This window comes from Hyperoodon ampullatus (genome assembly GCF_949752795.1).
Source record: "Hyperoodon ampullatus genome assembly, chromosome: 10".
Classification (NCBI taxonomy): Eukaryota; Metazoa; Chordata; class Mammalia; order Artiodactyla; family Ziphiidae; genus Hyperoodon; species Hyperoodon ampullatus.
Window position 1 is genome coordinate 65,266,938 of NC_136923.1, and position 15,832 is coordinate 65,282,769.

At 45.3% G+C, this 15,832-nt stretch overlaps 1 protein-coding gene across 2 annotated transcripts in view; it reads left to right on the forward strand.

Annotated features, from left to right (window-relative positions):
• Window positions 1-894: 894 nt before the first annotated feature.
• The window catches only part of GCLC (glutamate-cysteine ligase catalytic subunit), a gene marked incomplete at its 5' end in the record, with an annotated part of 37,564 nt that continues 22,626 nt past the window's right edge, over window positions 895-15,832 (forward strand). For both annotated transcript variants that reach the window (XM_079712170.1, XM_079712171.1), the window contains one exon: window positions 895-1,044. In XM_079712170.1, the coding sequence (XP_079568296.1) occupies window positions 895-1,044 (150 nt within the window). The remainder of the gene's footprint in view (window positions 1,045-15,832) is intronic.

Here is a 15,832-nt window from a genome sequence, read left to right on the forward strand (position 1 = left end):
ATTTCGTCAAGTAAATAGAGACTACACAAATACTTATAATATGTACACGTCTAAAAACCTGTAGACAAATTTTCTTGCCACACCCTGCTGCTCTCACCCCGGTTTTATAAGTGTGAGGCGCTTCTCTCCATAAAAAATAATATTGTGGATTCTTCATTAATTCGAATAATCAAACGTCTTCCCCAATGCAGAGTTTCTCTCTTTGGATTAGAGAAAACGGACTTTTACACATCGCGTTTGCTTAAAGCGAGGCCGACCCCGGCCTGGTGAGCCCCGCCCCTTGGACTCCGCCCTAACCACGCCTGCGCACGCCTACCCACAGCCTCTGAGTCTCTGCGGGTGCTCTCGGCCACTCCTCCTCGCCCGCACCGCCTCCTTTCCCCGCCCCAGCCCGCAGTCTATAAAATCCGGAGCGGCGGATCCCGCTGGGGAGTTGCGAGTAATCGGGAGCACTGGGCATGCTCAGCGGCGCAGGTTTTGGTCACAAGTAGGAAGGAGGTAGTGCAGGACACCGGCAAAGAGAAGCGGGAGCCACCGCCGCGCCGGGGCTGTGGGGGCCGCCGCCGCCGCCTCGCAGCAGGAGCGGGGCGGGAGCCGGAGCGGGCGAGGGGCCAGGCCGACGGGCAGAGGGCGGCCCAGCCCGCCCCCCGGTCCGCCGCCTCCGTCCGCGCTGTACACCCGACCCCTGGGTCGGTCCCCCGGGCGGCGAGGAACTCGCGCGGGGGAGCCGGAGCGGACCGGACCCTCCCTCCGCCGGCTGCGGCCCAAGGGCGCCCCCTCGGGGCTGAGCCGCCGCCGCCTTCCGCGGGCAGCTGAGTGTCCGGCCCGCGCCGCGCGCCGGGAGCCCGGAGCGGCCGCCGCCGGCCCAGAGGACGAGGACGAGAGGGGCCGGCCATGGGGCTACTGTCCCAGGGCTCGCCACTGAGCTGGGAGGAGACCCAGCGCCACGCCGACCACGTGCGGCTGCACGGGATCCTCCAGTTCCTGCACATCTACCACGCCGTCAAGGACCGGCACAAGGACGTGCTCAAGTGGGGCGACGAGGTGAGCGCCCGGCCCCCGCCGCCCCGCGCCCCTTTGTTCAGCGAGGCCCCTGCGCCCTCGGTCCATGCCCTGCGCTGCCCTGAGGGTCCCCGTCCAGCCCGCGGGCGTCCAGCGCTGTCCAGGGCCGTGCTCCGAGCCTTTGGCCGGACTTCTCTCTCCCATTCATTCATTCGGGGTTCGTTTCCATTCAGCAAGTGCGGAGTAGGCGCTGGGAGGGCGTGAGCGTGCAAAAGTGTGCCACTGGGTGCCTGGAGGAGTTTTCAGGCTGGGGTGTCTGCCCGCCGCCTATCGACCCACGGTCCCGTCTCAAAATGCCATTAACGTGAAAGGGACTAAAGTTGTCCTGGAAGGCCGGTTGCTGTTAGGAATCAGGTCTTCAGGATTTCGCTTCCGCCCCACCTCATCCTGGTACCTTTTAAACCTCCAGCTTCTCCTCATCAACCACCCCCCGACCACCACTTTATAGATATAAATTAAAACAAATCATGGCTTAGTTTAATTCTAAATGGGAACTCTGAGAGCTTCAAAATTAGGATTTGTTAGTGCCCTTCCATGGCCCAGATCTATTATCTAAACTTTCCGAATCTGTGCTTCCACATGTGTGCTGCTTCGAGGTGAAATGCCTCTAGATTCTCAATATTGAACCATTGTTTATTGGAATGATTTGGAAAGCACTGCCTCCTGTTAGTTTTAAAGTCTTTTCTGCCAAAGCGTTTCATGCCTTCCCTTCCTGTTTTTAAAAATCACGTGTATATACAGTTCAGATAATCAAATGACTTCTGGAAAGTTTCGTTTATATTTTTCGTGGTTTTACCTTTTGCCTTCCATGGCTTGCTCAGGTGTAAATAATTTATCTCCTTGTCAGTGTTATCACTCTTTACCTAAGTGTCAAGGTGCTGCTACACCAGTGCCGAATCTCTCTACTTGCAAAAAGTTAGTTTTTCTATGATTGGAAAATACTTCTGCCTGTCAGTTGAAGGAATTGTGCTCTTTTAAGCTAGAAAAAGTATCATGACTAGTAATTCACATTTCTACCGTAGGTGGTTTGCCATACTTTATTGGACAGAAGAGGGGTACAGTATGTTTGGTGATGATTCTTCAGTTTTAGACTAAAGCTCTTTTTTTTTTTTTTTACAGCATCCGACATTTTATATATTCATTTGTGTATTGTGTTTATTTTATGATCTATCCTCTGTTCCCTCTAGATTTTTTTTTTCTCTCCCACACCTCCCTTTCCTTTTTTTCCACTAACAAACCCATGTCCTTTGGAATGAGGAGTTTACTGTTTAACAGAAACCATGGAGTAGAAAAGTTATCTTAGATTTAAAAAATAACCCGCTGATCATTTATTATTACTTTAAATTCTGCTTCAGTCATGTCTGGGTAGAGTGTAAGATTTTCAAAAAGAATAAAATTCCTGCCTGCCAGTATTGACAGTCCTCTTGGAAATAAGCAGCATGACCCAAAGGGAAGAATTGAGATTGTGAAGACTTCCCAGGTGGTTAAGAAAAAAGCGCCACTCTTCCTACTCCTGGAATAGCACTTCACTGAAACCTTGGTCTCCCCCAGTTTGATACTGTCTCCTCTCCTTGACCTGTGGCATGCAGGGGCTAACTCTCCATTGTGGTACCTCTGCGTCTCTGGACAGAGAGAAGATGTGGCTTGGGTGGGGGAGGGGGGATTGTCTCACACCTGAGCATTTGCTGATGCTTCTGTTCGTCTAGCATCATGTAAAGGTAATCACTCTTATGTTACATAAAATTACTTTTCAAACTGGAGATCATGATCCATTAGTGGGTTGAGAAATAAACTTAGAAGATTTTAGAAGTCTGAAATTCGTTGTTTCTTTACAGCATCTGACATTTTGACCCTTGAAAAACTAGAGTCTGAACTGCTCAGGTTTACTTATACGAGGTTTTTTTGTCGGATAGTGAATACAACCTAATCCACGGTTGGCTGAATCCACAGATGCTGAATGGAAGGCCAACTATGGGACTTGAGCCTCTGCGGATTTTGGTGTCTCAGGCGGGTCCTGGCACCAGTCCCTCGTGGATACCGAGGGACTACTGTGTATTATTTGTGTATTGTGTGTATTTTATGATCTCTCCTCTCCCCCTAGATTTTTTTCTCTCTGAGACTTTAAAAATGGAAATGGGGTAGGATGAAGAGTATTGGTTTATCACACATAGTGAGACTATTATGTCAAACTTGAGTTATTTGAGAGTGTGTGTAGGGGTGGTATATTGGGTGCATGTAAATTATTTCTTACTGTGGTTGCAGTTACGGGGTTTGAAAGTCAGAGTCCCACATTTACCATGGCAGGCCTCCCTGATGAGGTGAGCCTCTGAGAAAGAGCAGGCCGTTAACACTGTTAGCATTGATCCTTGCACATAGTGGGAACTCCCTGTCACGTCTACTGAGTAAAAATCTGCAGGCAGGATCAGCCTGCAAGTGAGCTTGTTTGTATGCAGAAGCCTAGGAAACAAGCAAGAATCAGGCTGGGCCGATAAAAGTGGAGAAGGGTGTGGTGGGTGCCGTGGCCCTGGAGATGAAGGATGGCCCCACCAGACAGAAAGGGGTGTTTGGGACGTGATATGTTGGGCTGGGTCAGCGTGATACCAAAATACTGCTCCTTGTGGAAGTTTTGATGTTGCGCTTACAGGACCATGGACTTGGATTAAAAAAGGAAAAAAAGCAGCCTAAACCCATCGTTGTAGATCTGGTTGGAAGGAGAGCCTGCCACTTTGGAAATGCTTGGTGCTAGGACAGTATTTGTCGCTGGTGGTATTTATCAGGAAGAACTTGGATTTGGAGTTGCACTTGTGTTGTATTCCAAGGCTTGCCAACCACCTTTGTGGTTGTGAACCTCAGTTTCCTCCTTTGGAAAATGAGAGGGTTGTTCCTCTTTGAAACTCGCCTGGGATCATCTTTAGACTGCTGAGTGAAGAGAAGGCTGCCACCAGTCACTGTGGTAAAAATGGTTGTATTGTACAAGTGTGTGTGTCTGCTGGCTTTTTGGAATTCAGAAGTATTTTCCTGTGAGAACCTTAGAAACAGGCAGATTCCCAGGTCAGCTTACAAATGCGAGTTTTGCCTTTATTGTGCCTGGTCCCAACCCATTGATCATGCTGTTACTGTGGGTTATCGAAGTTCTGACTCCCAGGTCATGAAGATACTTCATGCTGCCCCAGATGGGGGTGAGGGGGAGGTGAGATGGGTGTCCCTGGGGGCCCTGATGCCTGCTAAGCGTTCTTTTATGCAAAAAAGTAAGCACTTCTCTCTTCACAGCCCACACACAACTTTTAGGTACAGATTTTGTTTGTAAGTTGGAGTATGCACATTAAAAGACAAACCTAGGAAGTTTATAAACACTGCAAATGTGACAGTAAATACGACTCTTGAATGCTTCCTAATATCCCTCTAGTGTCAGCTACCTGCTAGCCTCTTCAGCTACTTAGTGGCAGAGGCATTATCAGAATTGAAATCTGTCTGACTCCACGGTCCACTTCTTAAATACATTACACCAGGTTTTGGAATATTTACAATGTATGAGATTTCATCAAATCTCTTTTTACGGAGTCCAGACTCTCCAGGTTACAGAGGTGTCAGAAAAACATTTTAAAGGAAACATTTTTTCTGATTTTTCTTTTTTGCCTTTCAAAGGCAAGAAGGTCAGTTGTGCTCTAATTAGCAGGTAAATCCATGAGAACTTTGAAATATACATCTTTAATATTTATAAGTGGGGCTTCCCTGGTGGCACAGTGGTTGAGAGTCCGCCTGCCGATGCAGGGGACACGGGTTCGTGCCCTGGTCCGGGAAGATCCCACATACCACAGAGCGGCTGGGCCCGTGAGCCACGGCTGCTGAGCCTGCGCGTCCGGAGCCTGTGCTCCGCAACGGGAGAGGCCACAACAGTGAGAGGTCCGCGTACCGGGAAAAAAAAAAAAAAAAAAAAAAAAAAATTTATAAGTGTGTTATTATCATGTGTAAAACCAATAAGAACTGAGATGGGATTTATAAAGGGCTGGCATATCATTCATAGTTTGAACTTCAAATTACCTATGTAGGTTAAGAATGCTTACATGACTAATTAGAAAATGCATAGCTTGTTAATCAGTAAGCTTATGATCCTATAGCAAAAATAACATCCTGAGCTATAAATCTAGAATGGACAAAAGCATAGTCATTTGAGTCTAATTGAAGGTTCTGTGTAGCTTTGGACGAAGCGCTTATCTCAGTTTTGTCATCTGTAAAATGGGGAGAGTAATACCTTCCTTATAGAGTTAGTAAGATTAAATGAGATAATGTTGTTGGAATGGTTTACAAGTAAGTGCCTAGTCTTTTAAGTAAGACTCATAAATGTTCACTTGGAAATGTTTAAGTACCCAGGATATCTCATTTAAAATATATCATTTAAATAGCCATGGTTATTTGGGAATGAGGCATTCCATGTTTGCCGGTTTTTAACTGAAATTTGCCCATTCAGATATAATTGTATTCCATTAGCTTAGTAATTGTTTATGGTATTTCTGTTTTGTGTGTGTGTGTGTGTGTGTGTGTGTGTGTGTGTGTGTGTGTGTGTGTGTTTGCGGTACGCGGGCCACTCACTGTTGTGGCCTCTCCCGTTGCGGAGCACAGGCTCTGGACGCGCAGGCTCAGCGGCCATGCCTCACGGGCCCAGCCGCTCCGCGGCATGTGGGATCTTCCCGGACCAGGGCACGAACCCGTGTCCCCTGCATCGGCAGGCGGACTCTCAACCACTGCGCCACCAGGGAAGCCCTGTTTATGGTATTTCTAAACTGCATTTCAGAATCTAAATTGTGTTTTTAAAATGCATTATTTGACAATGACTTCTTAGAATAAGGTATTGAGCACAAATTACTCTGAGAATTCATGAAGATTCCGTAGGTCACTGTGTGCTCTCTGTATACGAAGCACAGTTGCTGCATCTTTCTGTCTCTTGCTGTCACTGTGGACATCAGTTTATCAGCATTTACTGATGTGTCTAAAGCACGGTGGTGAAATCCAGGAAAAAGAGTGAAATATGGTTAGAGCTTTCTGGTGATTTTCTTTTTTTTTCAAAATTACTTTTTATAACAAAGAGGTTCATTTTTGAAGGTTAGGGAACCAGAAAACTGATTGTGTATACAGTTGAGCTTTATATAACATGGATTCGAGCTGCACTTGTCCACTTATACATGGATTTTTTTTCAATAAATCACATACTAGAGTACCACATGATCCAGACCATAAAATTTATATGCAGATATTTGGCTGTGGGGAGAGTCAGCATCCCTAACCCCCTCATTGTTCAAGGGTCAACTGTGTATTAGGAATTGAGGCTAAGAATTTAAGCTTGGCTTAAATGTGAGCTTGACTATCACTTCTGTTTGGGATTTTTTCCCCCTGTTCATTTCGTGTTATATAGTTTTATGTGGACTTTCTTTTTAAACCAATTTCATTGAATTATAATTTACATACAATAATATGCACCCATTTTAAACATAGAGCTCAATGACTTCTAACAAGTGTATACAACCAGATATCTGCAACCACAGTCAAAATAAAGAAATAGGAAACATCTGAGTATATATAACACTTCCATCACCCTTCAGATGTTCCCTTGTGCCCTTTGCAGACGTGTGAGACACACAGCACCCCAGGTGATTCTGATGCTTCAGGCACCATCTTTGGGAAGCTGCCCTAGATAATTAGGGTCATTATTTATATGAAGAGAAGGGAAGAGAAGGGAAAGCATTCCAGGCAAGTGAACAGTGTAATAAAGGCAGAAAGGTGAGAAATAGCATTGGTGTGCGAGCGTTCTGTGCCTGGTGGTGTTGTCAGTGCGGTGAACAGGTAGGATTAGTTTGTAGAGGTCTTTGGATACGTAGAGGTTTTGATGTACTTTAAATATGGCGAAAACACAATGGGAGGAAAATGTTTATTCCTTCTGCACACTTGGTTCCCCTAGAACATGTTTCTGAACTCCTGAACAAGTTACTGTGACCCCACCACATCACTGTTGAATTCCTCTTTGTGAAGAGGAATGTCCAGGATATCACTTCTAAAGGTACCACTTCTAGGACTGTCTAGTAGTGGTGTTAGCAAATGTACTAACTAGAACTCTGTAGCTTCATTTTGAAGGAGAAACCTAGGTAATGTTCAGTGTAAGGCCCCGTATCTTGAGAAAAGATGTCAGAATATTATCTGAGCCTCTAACATAGAATTTGTGTTTCTGTCTAGGAAATCTTTCATTATCTAAGGTTTTCTCCTGTATTTTCCTCTAGAAGTTTTATGGTCTTAGGTTTACATTTAGGTCTATGATTCTTTTGGAGTTAACTTTTGTGTATGATGCAGGGTATGGATTTTTGGGTTTGGTTGCTTTTGCACAGTGCCCCAGCACCACTTGTTGAAAAGACTATCCTTTCTCCACTGCCGAAGGCCCTTGCACATTTGTCTAATATCAGTTGTCTATGTGTGGTTTCATTTCTGGACTCTTTGTACTGTTCCATTGCTCTATTTGTCTGTCCTTGTGCCAATACCACACTTTTTATTGCTATAATTTATAATAAATTGTGAGATCAGGTAGTCTTACCTCTCCAACTTTGGTCTTTTTCAACTCATTTTGACTCTTTTAGGTCCTTTGAATTTACACGTGAATTTTAGAACATCTTGGCAGTTGCTACCCAAAACAAACCCTACCGGGATGTTGACTGTGGTTGCATTGAATTTGTAGATTGTTTGGGGAGAATTGACATCTTAACAATGATGCTTCCAGCCCATGAACAAGTATATCTCTCCACTTGTTTAATTTCTCTCATCAGTGTTTTGTAGTTTTCAGTGGACAAGTCTTTCATGTCTTTTGTCAGATGTGTCACTGAATGTTTCGTATTTTTTTATTGTAAATGATATTACTCTTTAAGTTATAATTTCTGATTGTAGTTGCTACTATATTAAAATAAAATTGATTTTGTGTATTTATCTTGTATCCTGAAACCTTACTATACTGTTTTTGAACATAGGGAATACAGTTCTAGTAACTGTTTTAATGTCTTTGCTAACTCTATCATCTCTGTCATTTAAAGTCAGGTTCAATTGACTTTTTCTCTACATTTTGAATAGGTTTCTCTGCTTCTTTGCATGCCTGGTAGTCTTTGATTGGATGCCAGACATTGTGAATTTTACCTCGTTGCGTGCTTGATATTTGCGTGTTCCTAAACGTATTCTTAAGCTTTGTTCTGGAATATAGTTATTTGGAGATGGTTTGATCCTTTCAGGTCTTGCTTTTACAATTTATTCAGCAGGTCCAGAAGAGTGTCACTTTAGGGCTAATTATTCTCTTCTGCCAAGGCAAAGCCTTCAGGGGTACCTTCCTCAATGCCCTGAACTAGGAGTTATTCCATTCTGGTGGGGGGGGGGGGGAAGGCACCCTGTCCCAGCTTTGGGTCCTCACCTCTCATGTGTGGGTCGATTTACTACTGAGTCCTTAAGGGGGGGACCCTCTGCAGATCTCCGGAATTGTCTGTGCAGCTCTCTTCTCTTTGGTACTTGGTCCTGTGACCTCTAAATTACTTGGTATCCTCAGATATTCAGCTCTATCTCTTCAATTCAGGGAGTCCTTCCCCCCACCAAACCCCCACTCCCACCCTGGGCTCTGCTTCACCTCCCTGCCCATGATCTAGTGCCTCTCACCAGGCAGGAAGCTGGGGCATCTGTAGGGCTCACTCACTTTAAAATTGTCCCTCCTATCACAGGGATCTCTACCCTTTGTTATCTGATGTCCAGTGTCTTGAAAATTCTTTTATATGTTTTCTCTCTTTCTCTCTTTTTTTTTCGGGAGGGGCGGGTGTATGTGAAATTGATCGCTATTACTCCATCTTGATCAGAAGTGGAAGTCTTTCTACCTTTTCTTTGAGCTCTGCTCTCCTTTGTGTATAAACTTTGTCCAAAGGCTAGCTACCCTCATGGTTATATCTCCAGCAACCTAGATATAGCCAGGTTTTTAAAGTCAGGATTTTCTTTGCCTTTATGCTGTAATGTTCATCACTTAGTACCACTGTTATCATCCTATGACTGGGTATTTGGTGGAAACACAATTATTTTGAAGTTTGCATACATGTTTAAGAATGGACTAACTTGAAGATGGGAGTGCAGCCCCAAGTCTTCCTCCAAACAGTTGTGTGATCTTAGATACAGAACTTAAATTCTTTGGACCACAATTTCCTCATCTGCAAGAGTAATCAAAAAATTCTATCATTTGGTTTTGAATTGCATGCTTTTATATGTATATATAACTTCTAATTGTATCTTTTAACAATTTGACTGTTTCAGAATGCTTTAAATGCCACACAACTTAAAAAAATCAGGAAATGTGTACAAGAGATAGTAGAATCCATTTCGTTATCCCGTCACCTTTTGGGTTTTAGGATTTTTCAAAGAGAACGTACTTTACTGGCTACTGAGAAAGTAATCTAATTACAAACCCATAGATATTAGGTTTCTAAAACCTTTTCCTTAACTTCCTAAGTAAACCTGTTTGAACCCCATAATGTTTCTATTAAAAAAAAAAAAAGCAAGATATTATCGCAGACTGTTTCCTTCAGAAAAACTGAGACTTAAGCTTCACTTACAGGTGGCAAACACTAAAGGCTTTATTTCCATGATGGATGACTTTTAAGTATTTATTGAGTGACTCCTGTTTATCAAGGACTTCCTGTGGTAGGTCATGGGGTTGAAGAGAGAAACCAAGAAAAAGGAGAAGCTTCCTGTCCTTGAAGAACTCCAGTGGCATGGCAGGGTCGGGGAACAGGCTGGAGGAAGGAGGGGAGGAGTTTGCTCTCTGCCTGGAGATCCTGGGAGTCTTGGAGATGGGGGACGGAGTGGGAGACCTTCTGGGAGGATCTCAAAGGGAGACAGAGAGCGCAAGGGAAGGGTGCGTGCAGACGTGCGACTGTGAAGTGCCTGAAGTTGAGGATCACTGCTGTGGCGTGGGACCAGAGCAGGGCAAGGGGAGTGGCTAGAGGCTGAGGCTGTCGAAGGTCCTTTGTTTTTTGGGGGGTTTTTTGTTTTTGTAATTAATTTTTTTATATTGGACTATAGTTGATTTACAACGTTGTGTTAGTTTTAGATGTACGACAAATTGATTCAGTTATACATATACATATATCTTCTTTTTTTGAATTTTTGAATTTTATTTTTATACAGCAGGTTCTTATTAGTTATCCATTTTATACATATTAGTGTATATATGTCAAGGTCCTTTGTAATGGACCATGCCAGGAGACGTGGTGTTGTCAGTCCAGGAATCGTACAGGGAGACTCATCCTGGGTCTCTTCGGCGGTGGTGGGGAAAACGGGCTGGGAGGGTAACTAGATGCTGGGAGCTCCCACTGCAGAGGTCACCTCGATGCTGAGGGAGGGGAGAGAGTGTAGCCTGTGGGGATAGTTCCTGGGGAACTGCTTGGATCTTCTGGTTTGGGACCTCCTAGGTGAAGGAGCCCAGTGCTCATACAGTGGAGATGCCGGGTAGACAGTGCAGAGGGGGCTGGAGCAACATCTGAGCTGGCTGTGTGTGTGGCAGGGCAGCCACGGGCCTAAAGATGGGGTTAAAACCAAGGAGGAGAGCGAGATGACTAACCCAGAGAGGAAACATGGCCATCCCCTCCAAACCCTGGTGATACACACAGAAGGACCTGGACGTGTGTGGGATCTGGAGAAGGACCAGTGGGGGCAGTAGAACTGCCCTGGGGGCAGGAAGGATGGCAGGCTTTCAAGAGGGGTGCAAGGATGGGAACGGAAGTGAAGCCGGAGTTGGCCGGTTAGGGGACTGGAGGCTTTGGCAGCGACCTGTCTCGAACATACTAGAACTTGGGAAAAGAGCAAAAATTGGTTTCCGGCCAAAATAAATGGCTCAGAGCCCATGCATGTTTTCACAGCTTGTAGGGTCCTTGAAATCTTGGTTATGATTTTCAGAAAGAAACAGAATTGAATTGGGAAAGCATATGCATTTTGGTTACTTAGTAACCATGGGGATTGTATATTGAAACTGATCATAAAGGATTGACTAATTTAGGATGATGACCCTAAATCTCCTCCACTTAAAGGCTGGGTTTCTCAGACATTGTTTCAGACGTTTCAGAAGTTAAGGAAACATAAATAAGCGTCAGACTTCTAGCCAAAAGAGCACATCTTTTATAGGTGTCCAGAAAACTTGGTTATCTGGGTTGGTATATTTTTGCAGCATTCATATGGCCACGGCTCTACTCTGTTGGACACTGTTTGGAGAGCTTTCTGTGTTCTTAGATGTTTGTGTCTGTTATGGTCAGGATTTAGTAATTAAACTTATTTCCACAACAAAATTACAAAAGAACCCCCAAACCAGATGTTCCTAATTACATAAATGTTCACACAAACCCACTGTCTTGTCTCCCAACCCCCAGGCCCTTTTTTCAGTCCTTTGGATTTAGTTAACACCTTCCTTTTTTTGAACTGGATGCTGATTTAGCAGAGTTAAAACAAACCCTGAAGGCAAGAGCCTCCATGAAAGTTTACATTTTTTAATTTAAAAAGTTTTTTGCTTGAAAGGATACGCTGAGCACTGTAAGCCTCAGAACAACGTTAAAGAGGTTATTTGGGAGTGCTTCCCTCATTTCCCGCTAAAGCGTTCGCGTATTTACACAAGTCGGGCACTTGGAAGGCATATCGTCCAACATACCGTGCGGCAGCAGCCCTGCCTGTGGTCCTCCCTCCATGGCTGTGTGAGTGGTATCCAGGGCTCAGGAGCCGCCGGCCCCAAAACACAGACAGCGAGAACTAGGAAGCAAGCAAAAGCCCTCTCAGTACAGAGTGCACACACTCTACTCCTGGAAGCCTGTCTCAAGCCCTCACCCGGAGATTGCTCACTTTACACACAATTCCTGCAAGCTGGTCATTTCCTTCCTCAGTTCAGGATGAACTACAAAAAATCAGTCGAGGCAGCAATCAGAGACCAAGTCGGAGAGCAGCTTGGAAAAGCAGATCTCGACACAGCAGCTGGTGCCTCCCAGGGCCTTGCTCTGTTGAAGAAATGAAATTGCCCCGAGTCTGAAGCCCTAATAAAAAAGTGGAAGTATGTTTAGTATCTTCCTATTGTAGCAGAAGGAGACGTAATCAGTTTTAGAAAGATTTCCACTGATGTATGCATACAGTTTAAGAGACCATGTGCTTAGAAGGGGTGAGCTTTAGGTAGCAAGACGATGCATTTGAAAAAAATTCCCTTCCTTGCAATGCAGTGTGTGTACTGCCTTATCTTTGAGAGGGAAAGAAAAATGGATGGTTTTCTACCACAAGAACTTCTGGAAGAGTTTAATGACAGACATAGTAGTTTAGAGTTGGAAGGGACACTTTGTTAGATTAGGACATGTTCCAAATGTCCATAATTTTAATATTTGTGAGGACAGAGGGGAAATTAAGACTGCTCTGGCCTGGGCAACCACTTCCACGACTCCACAAGGCACTAGTGTGGGTGGCACCCCTGGGCGTGGGACAAGAGAGGTCCTAGTGTTGGGGGCTAGCCAAGGTTGCTCTGAAGAGGTAGCACTTGACTAGAGCCCGGCAGGAGCCAGCTACTTGAGGGGCTGCGGTCAGAGCTTCCCAAGCAGAGAACAGCGGTGCTGTCCAGGCCCTGGAGTGCTTGGCTGGCGGAGAAGCAGAAGGAAGGCCTGTGTGGGTGCAGCCTGGGGGGCGGGACTGGAGTGGAGGGGCGGCACACGTGGTGAGGGTGCTAAGATGTGCTGAGTTTGAGCCATTTGAAAGTGTGCCCGCTGTCGCAGAGCTGGCGGTGTTCTGCACAAAGTCTTTCCTTTTACTGAGACTGCGAGCACCTGAAACAAACGCTGCGCGAAACAGTATTTGGGTGAAATAGTACTTCCTTTCCCATGACTGACATATTCTGGTATTTATTCTACTCATTTCAACGTTTTTTGGTAATGTTGATTACAGGCCACCATGGACCCATAAGAACACTTAAAAGACACTGTTCTACCTCAATACGTGTGTCCCTGCCCGAGAGCTAGAAAATGATCACTAACGCGTGAGGATACGTGTACTCAACTACCACTTTAGGCACTTGACACGCATTATTTTATGTACTCCTCCCCAGGGGCCCCTTGAGGTAGGCGTTATCCTCATTTTATAAAAAAAAAAAAACACAGATGTTACTAAGATTCAGACGAGGCTCCAACCTGAGGCGAGGCTGGAGGTGGAAGGGAAAGGAGTGTGGGGTGGGGTAACAAGGGGGGTGGGCTGCTTTGGTAAAGGTCTCGAGCAACAAGTGCAGGCTTCGGTGTTCTTGGTTACCAGATGACCAGTGGTTCCCTCCTAGTGAAATGCCAGCTACACTTTCAGATCTGAAAAGTCGAGGATGTGTGGTCAGTTTCTCGGTCCGCAGGGCAAATGCTAACAGGTTTAGCGATGTGGCTGCGGCCTTTCCAGCTAATCTTCTGCTGGCCGCCTAGCCCTGTGAAAGGGCAGACATGGATGAGCCTCTGTGGGAATGAGGCTGACCTCACTTGATAGCTATGCTGCCAGGCGGACCTTGTCCTGGGCAGCAGGTAGTGGGCCAGCATCAGAGCCCCAAGTCAGGAGCTCTGGTTTATCTCAAACAGAGATTGTAATCCTTTCCCGTGAATTCCAGGTATGGCAGGAAGGAGTTTGTATTAGCAAGTCTGCATCCTGCAAACCCTGTCTTCAGCAGGTCAGAACTGGTCTCTTGGTGGGACCTGCCTCAGCATCCAGGCACCATCAGATGTGGTTATGAAGGAGACCTTTACTGTGGTGGAATGGCATTGGACTTGGAGGTCTGGAATCGCTGTCACCTGCTTCTGGGGACCCAAAGGCCCCTCTGAGCACAGCAGTGACTTAGGAGTTGCACGTCCTGTTTCGGCACTGGATCTAGGTCTCTTTAGAAAGTATCACCCTCCCTTCATTGGGTGGGTTAATCTATCACCAGTTCCTAAGAACTAAAGCCCTGAATTTCTCATCTCTCGATGGTGGTCCCTGAATTTGGGCCAACTTCATCTCTAAACACACTTACAGGGACCTAGCTTGCTTTGTCAGTCACCTGCTCCAGGAGTGCCTGGGGCCCTGAGCCAGCCCTGCTGAAGCCTTGGGTTCTCCTTTACCTGGTGGGAGTCCTTCAGGGGCCCTGACCTCTCACTCCCTCACCGCCCCTCCCCACCTAAGCGCTGCAGAGCAGTTGGTCCAAGACACCCTCTCTTGTCAGCCACGTTGACCAGGACCCTGTTCTCAGGAAAGAAGCGAAGAATTCTCTTGTCCTCAGAACCCAGAAGCTATAGTACTAACCTGCAAGTGTTTTGAGGTAAATAAGAACTATTTATATTTACAATATTATTTCTTTAGGAGGACGTGTCTTCTGGCTTAGGTTTCTAGGTTGCAGAGTGCCTGTGTTGGTGACCACAGCAAACATCTCCTTTGGTAACTTCACGTGATGTGCTCTCTTTTGTGAGGTTAATTTGTGGGAGCAGACTGGTTGGGTTCTACTTTGGTTCAGAAATAAGTTAGGAGTGACTTAGCCTGGTCTTTGTAACCATCAGAAAATGAAAACTGACACACGCCTGAAGTGTAGTGACATGGTTAAAAAAAATCAACCAGTGTCAATTCAGAGGCCCAGAAAGTAAGTGTCTCACACCATTTGTAGGACATGAAAGAGCAGATTGGCATTCAGGGCTTTCCTTTGCACCAGCAGTAATGCATCAGTAAGTGTGTCCAGATATAATTCCAAGAGCTGATTTCTCTCGGGTTTAAGTCCAGTGCTGTCCAGTACAACTTCCTGCAGTAATTGAATTGTTTGCAGTATCCAGTTAGGGACTTGGGAACTGAAATTTTTATTTTACTTTAATTTTATTTTTTATAAATTTATTTATTTTATTTTTGGCTGCATTGTGTGTTCGTTGCTGCTTTCTCTAGTTGCAGCGAGCCGGGGGCTACTCTTCATGGTGGTGTGCAGGCTTCTCATTGGGTGGCTTCTCTTGTTGCGGAGTACGGGCTCTAGGTGCACGGGTTCAGTAGATGTGGCACATGGGCTCAGTAGTTGTGGCTCACGGGCTCTAGAGTGCAGGCTCAATAGTTGTGGCACACGGGCTTAGTTGCTCCACAGCATGTGGGATCTTCCTGGACCAGGGCTCCAACCCGTGTCCCCTGCATTGGCAGGCAGATTCTTAACCACTGCAACACCAGGGAAACCCTACTTTAATTTTAAATCTAAAAAGGTCACGCGTGCCTAGTGTCTACAATAAAGGAGAGGGTGTTTTTTTTTCCTTTCCTTTATTGAAAGGTGTCATTGTCCCCTTTATGAGATTCATCACAATTTTCCCTGCTCTCTCCTGAATCTTAAAATTTTTCACTGAGGCTTCATATTACTAATCTTGGCATGTGAAGAATTTGTTTTGGTAATGATTCAAGGAAGTTACTTTATGTAATCGTATAGGAAATACATCATTTTACGCAGTGTTAAAATTGAGATTAATGTATTATGCATAAAGAGCCTCCTGCTCTGTTAGCTGAAGTCCTGGTCTAGGACACTGGAGGAAGACCAGGCCAGGGCAAGGCCACATTTATTTTGTGTAAACTTCCCTGGCGTGCACCCTGTGTTATTCTGTGGTATGAAATGGCATTTCATAGTGGGGGAAAAGTCAGAATATAGCAGATATTATAAGAATTTGATGTAACTTTATTTTTGGCCTGTGTGTTTCTTTTTTTTTTTTTTTTTGAAGTATAGTTGATTTACAAT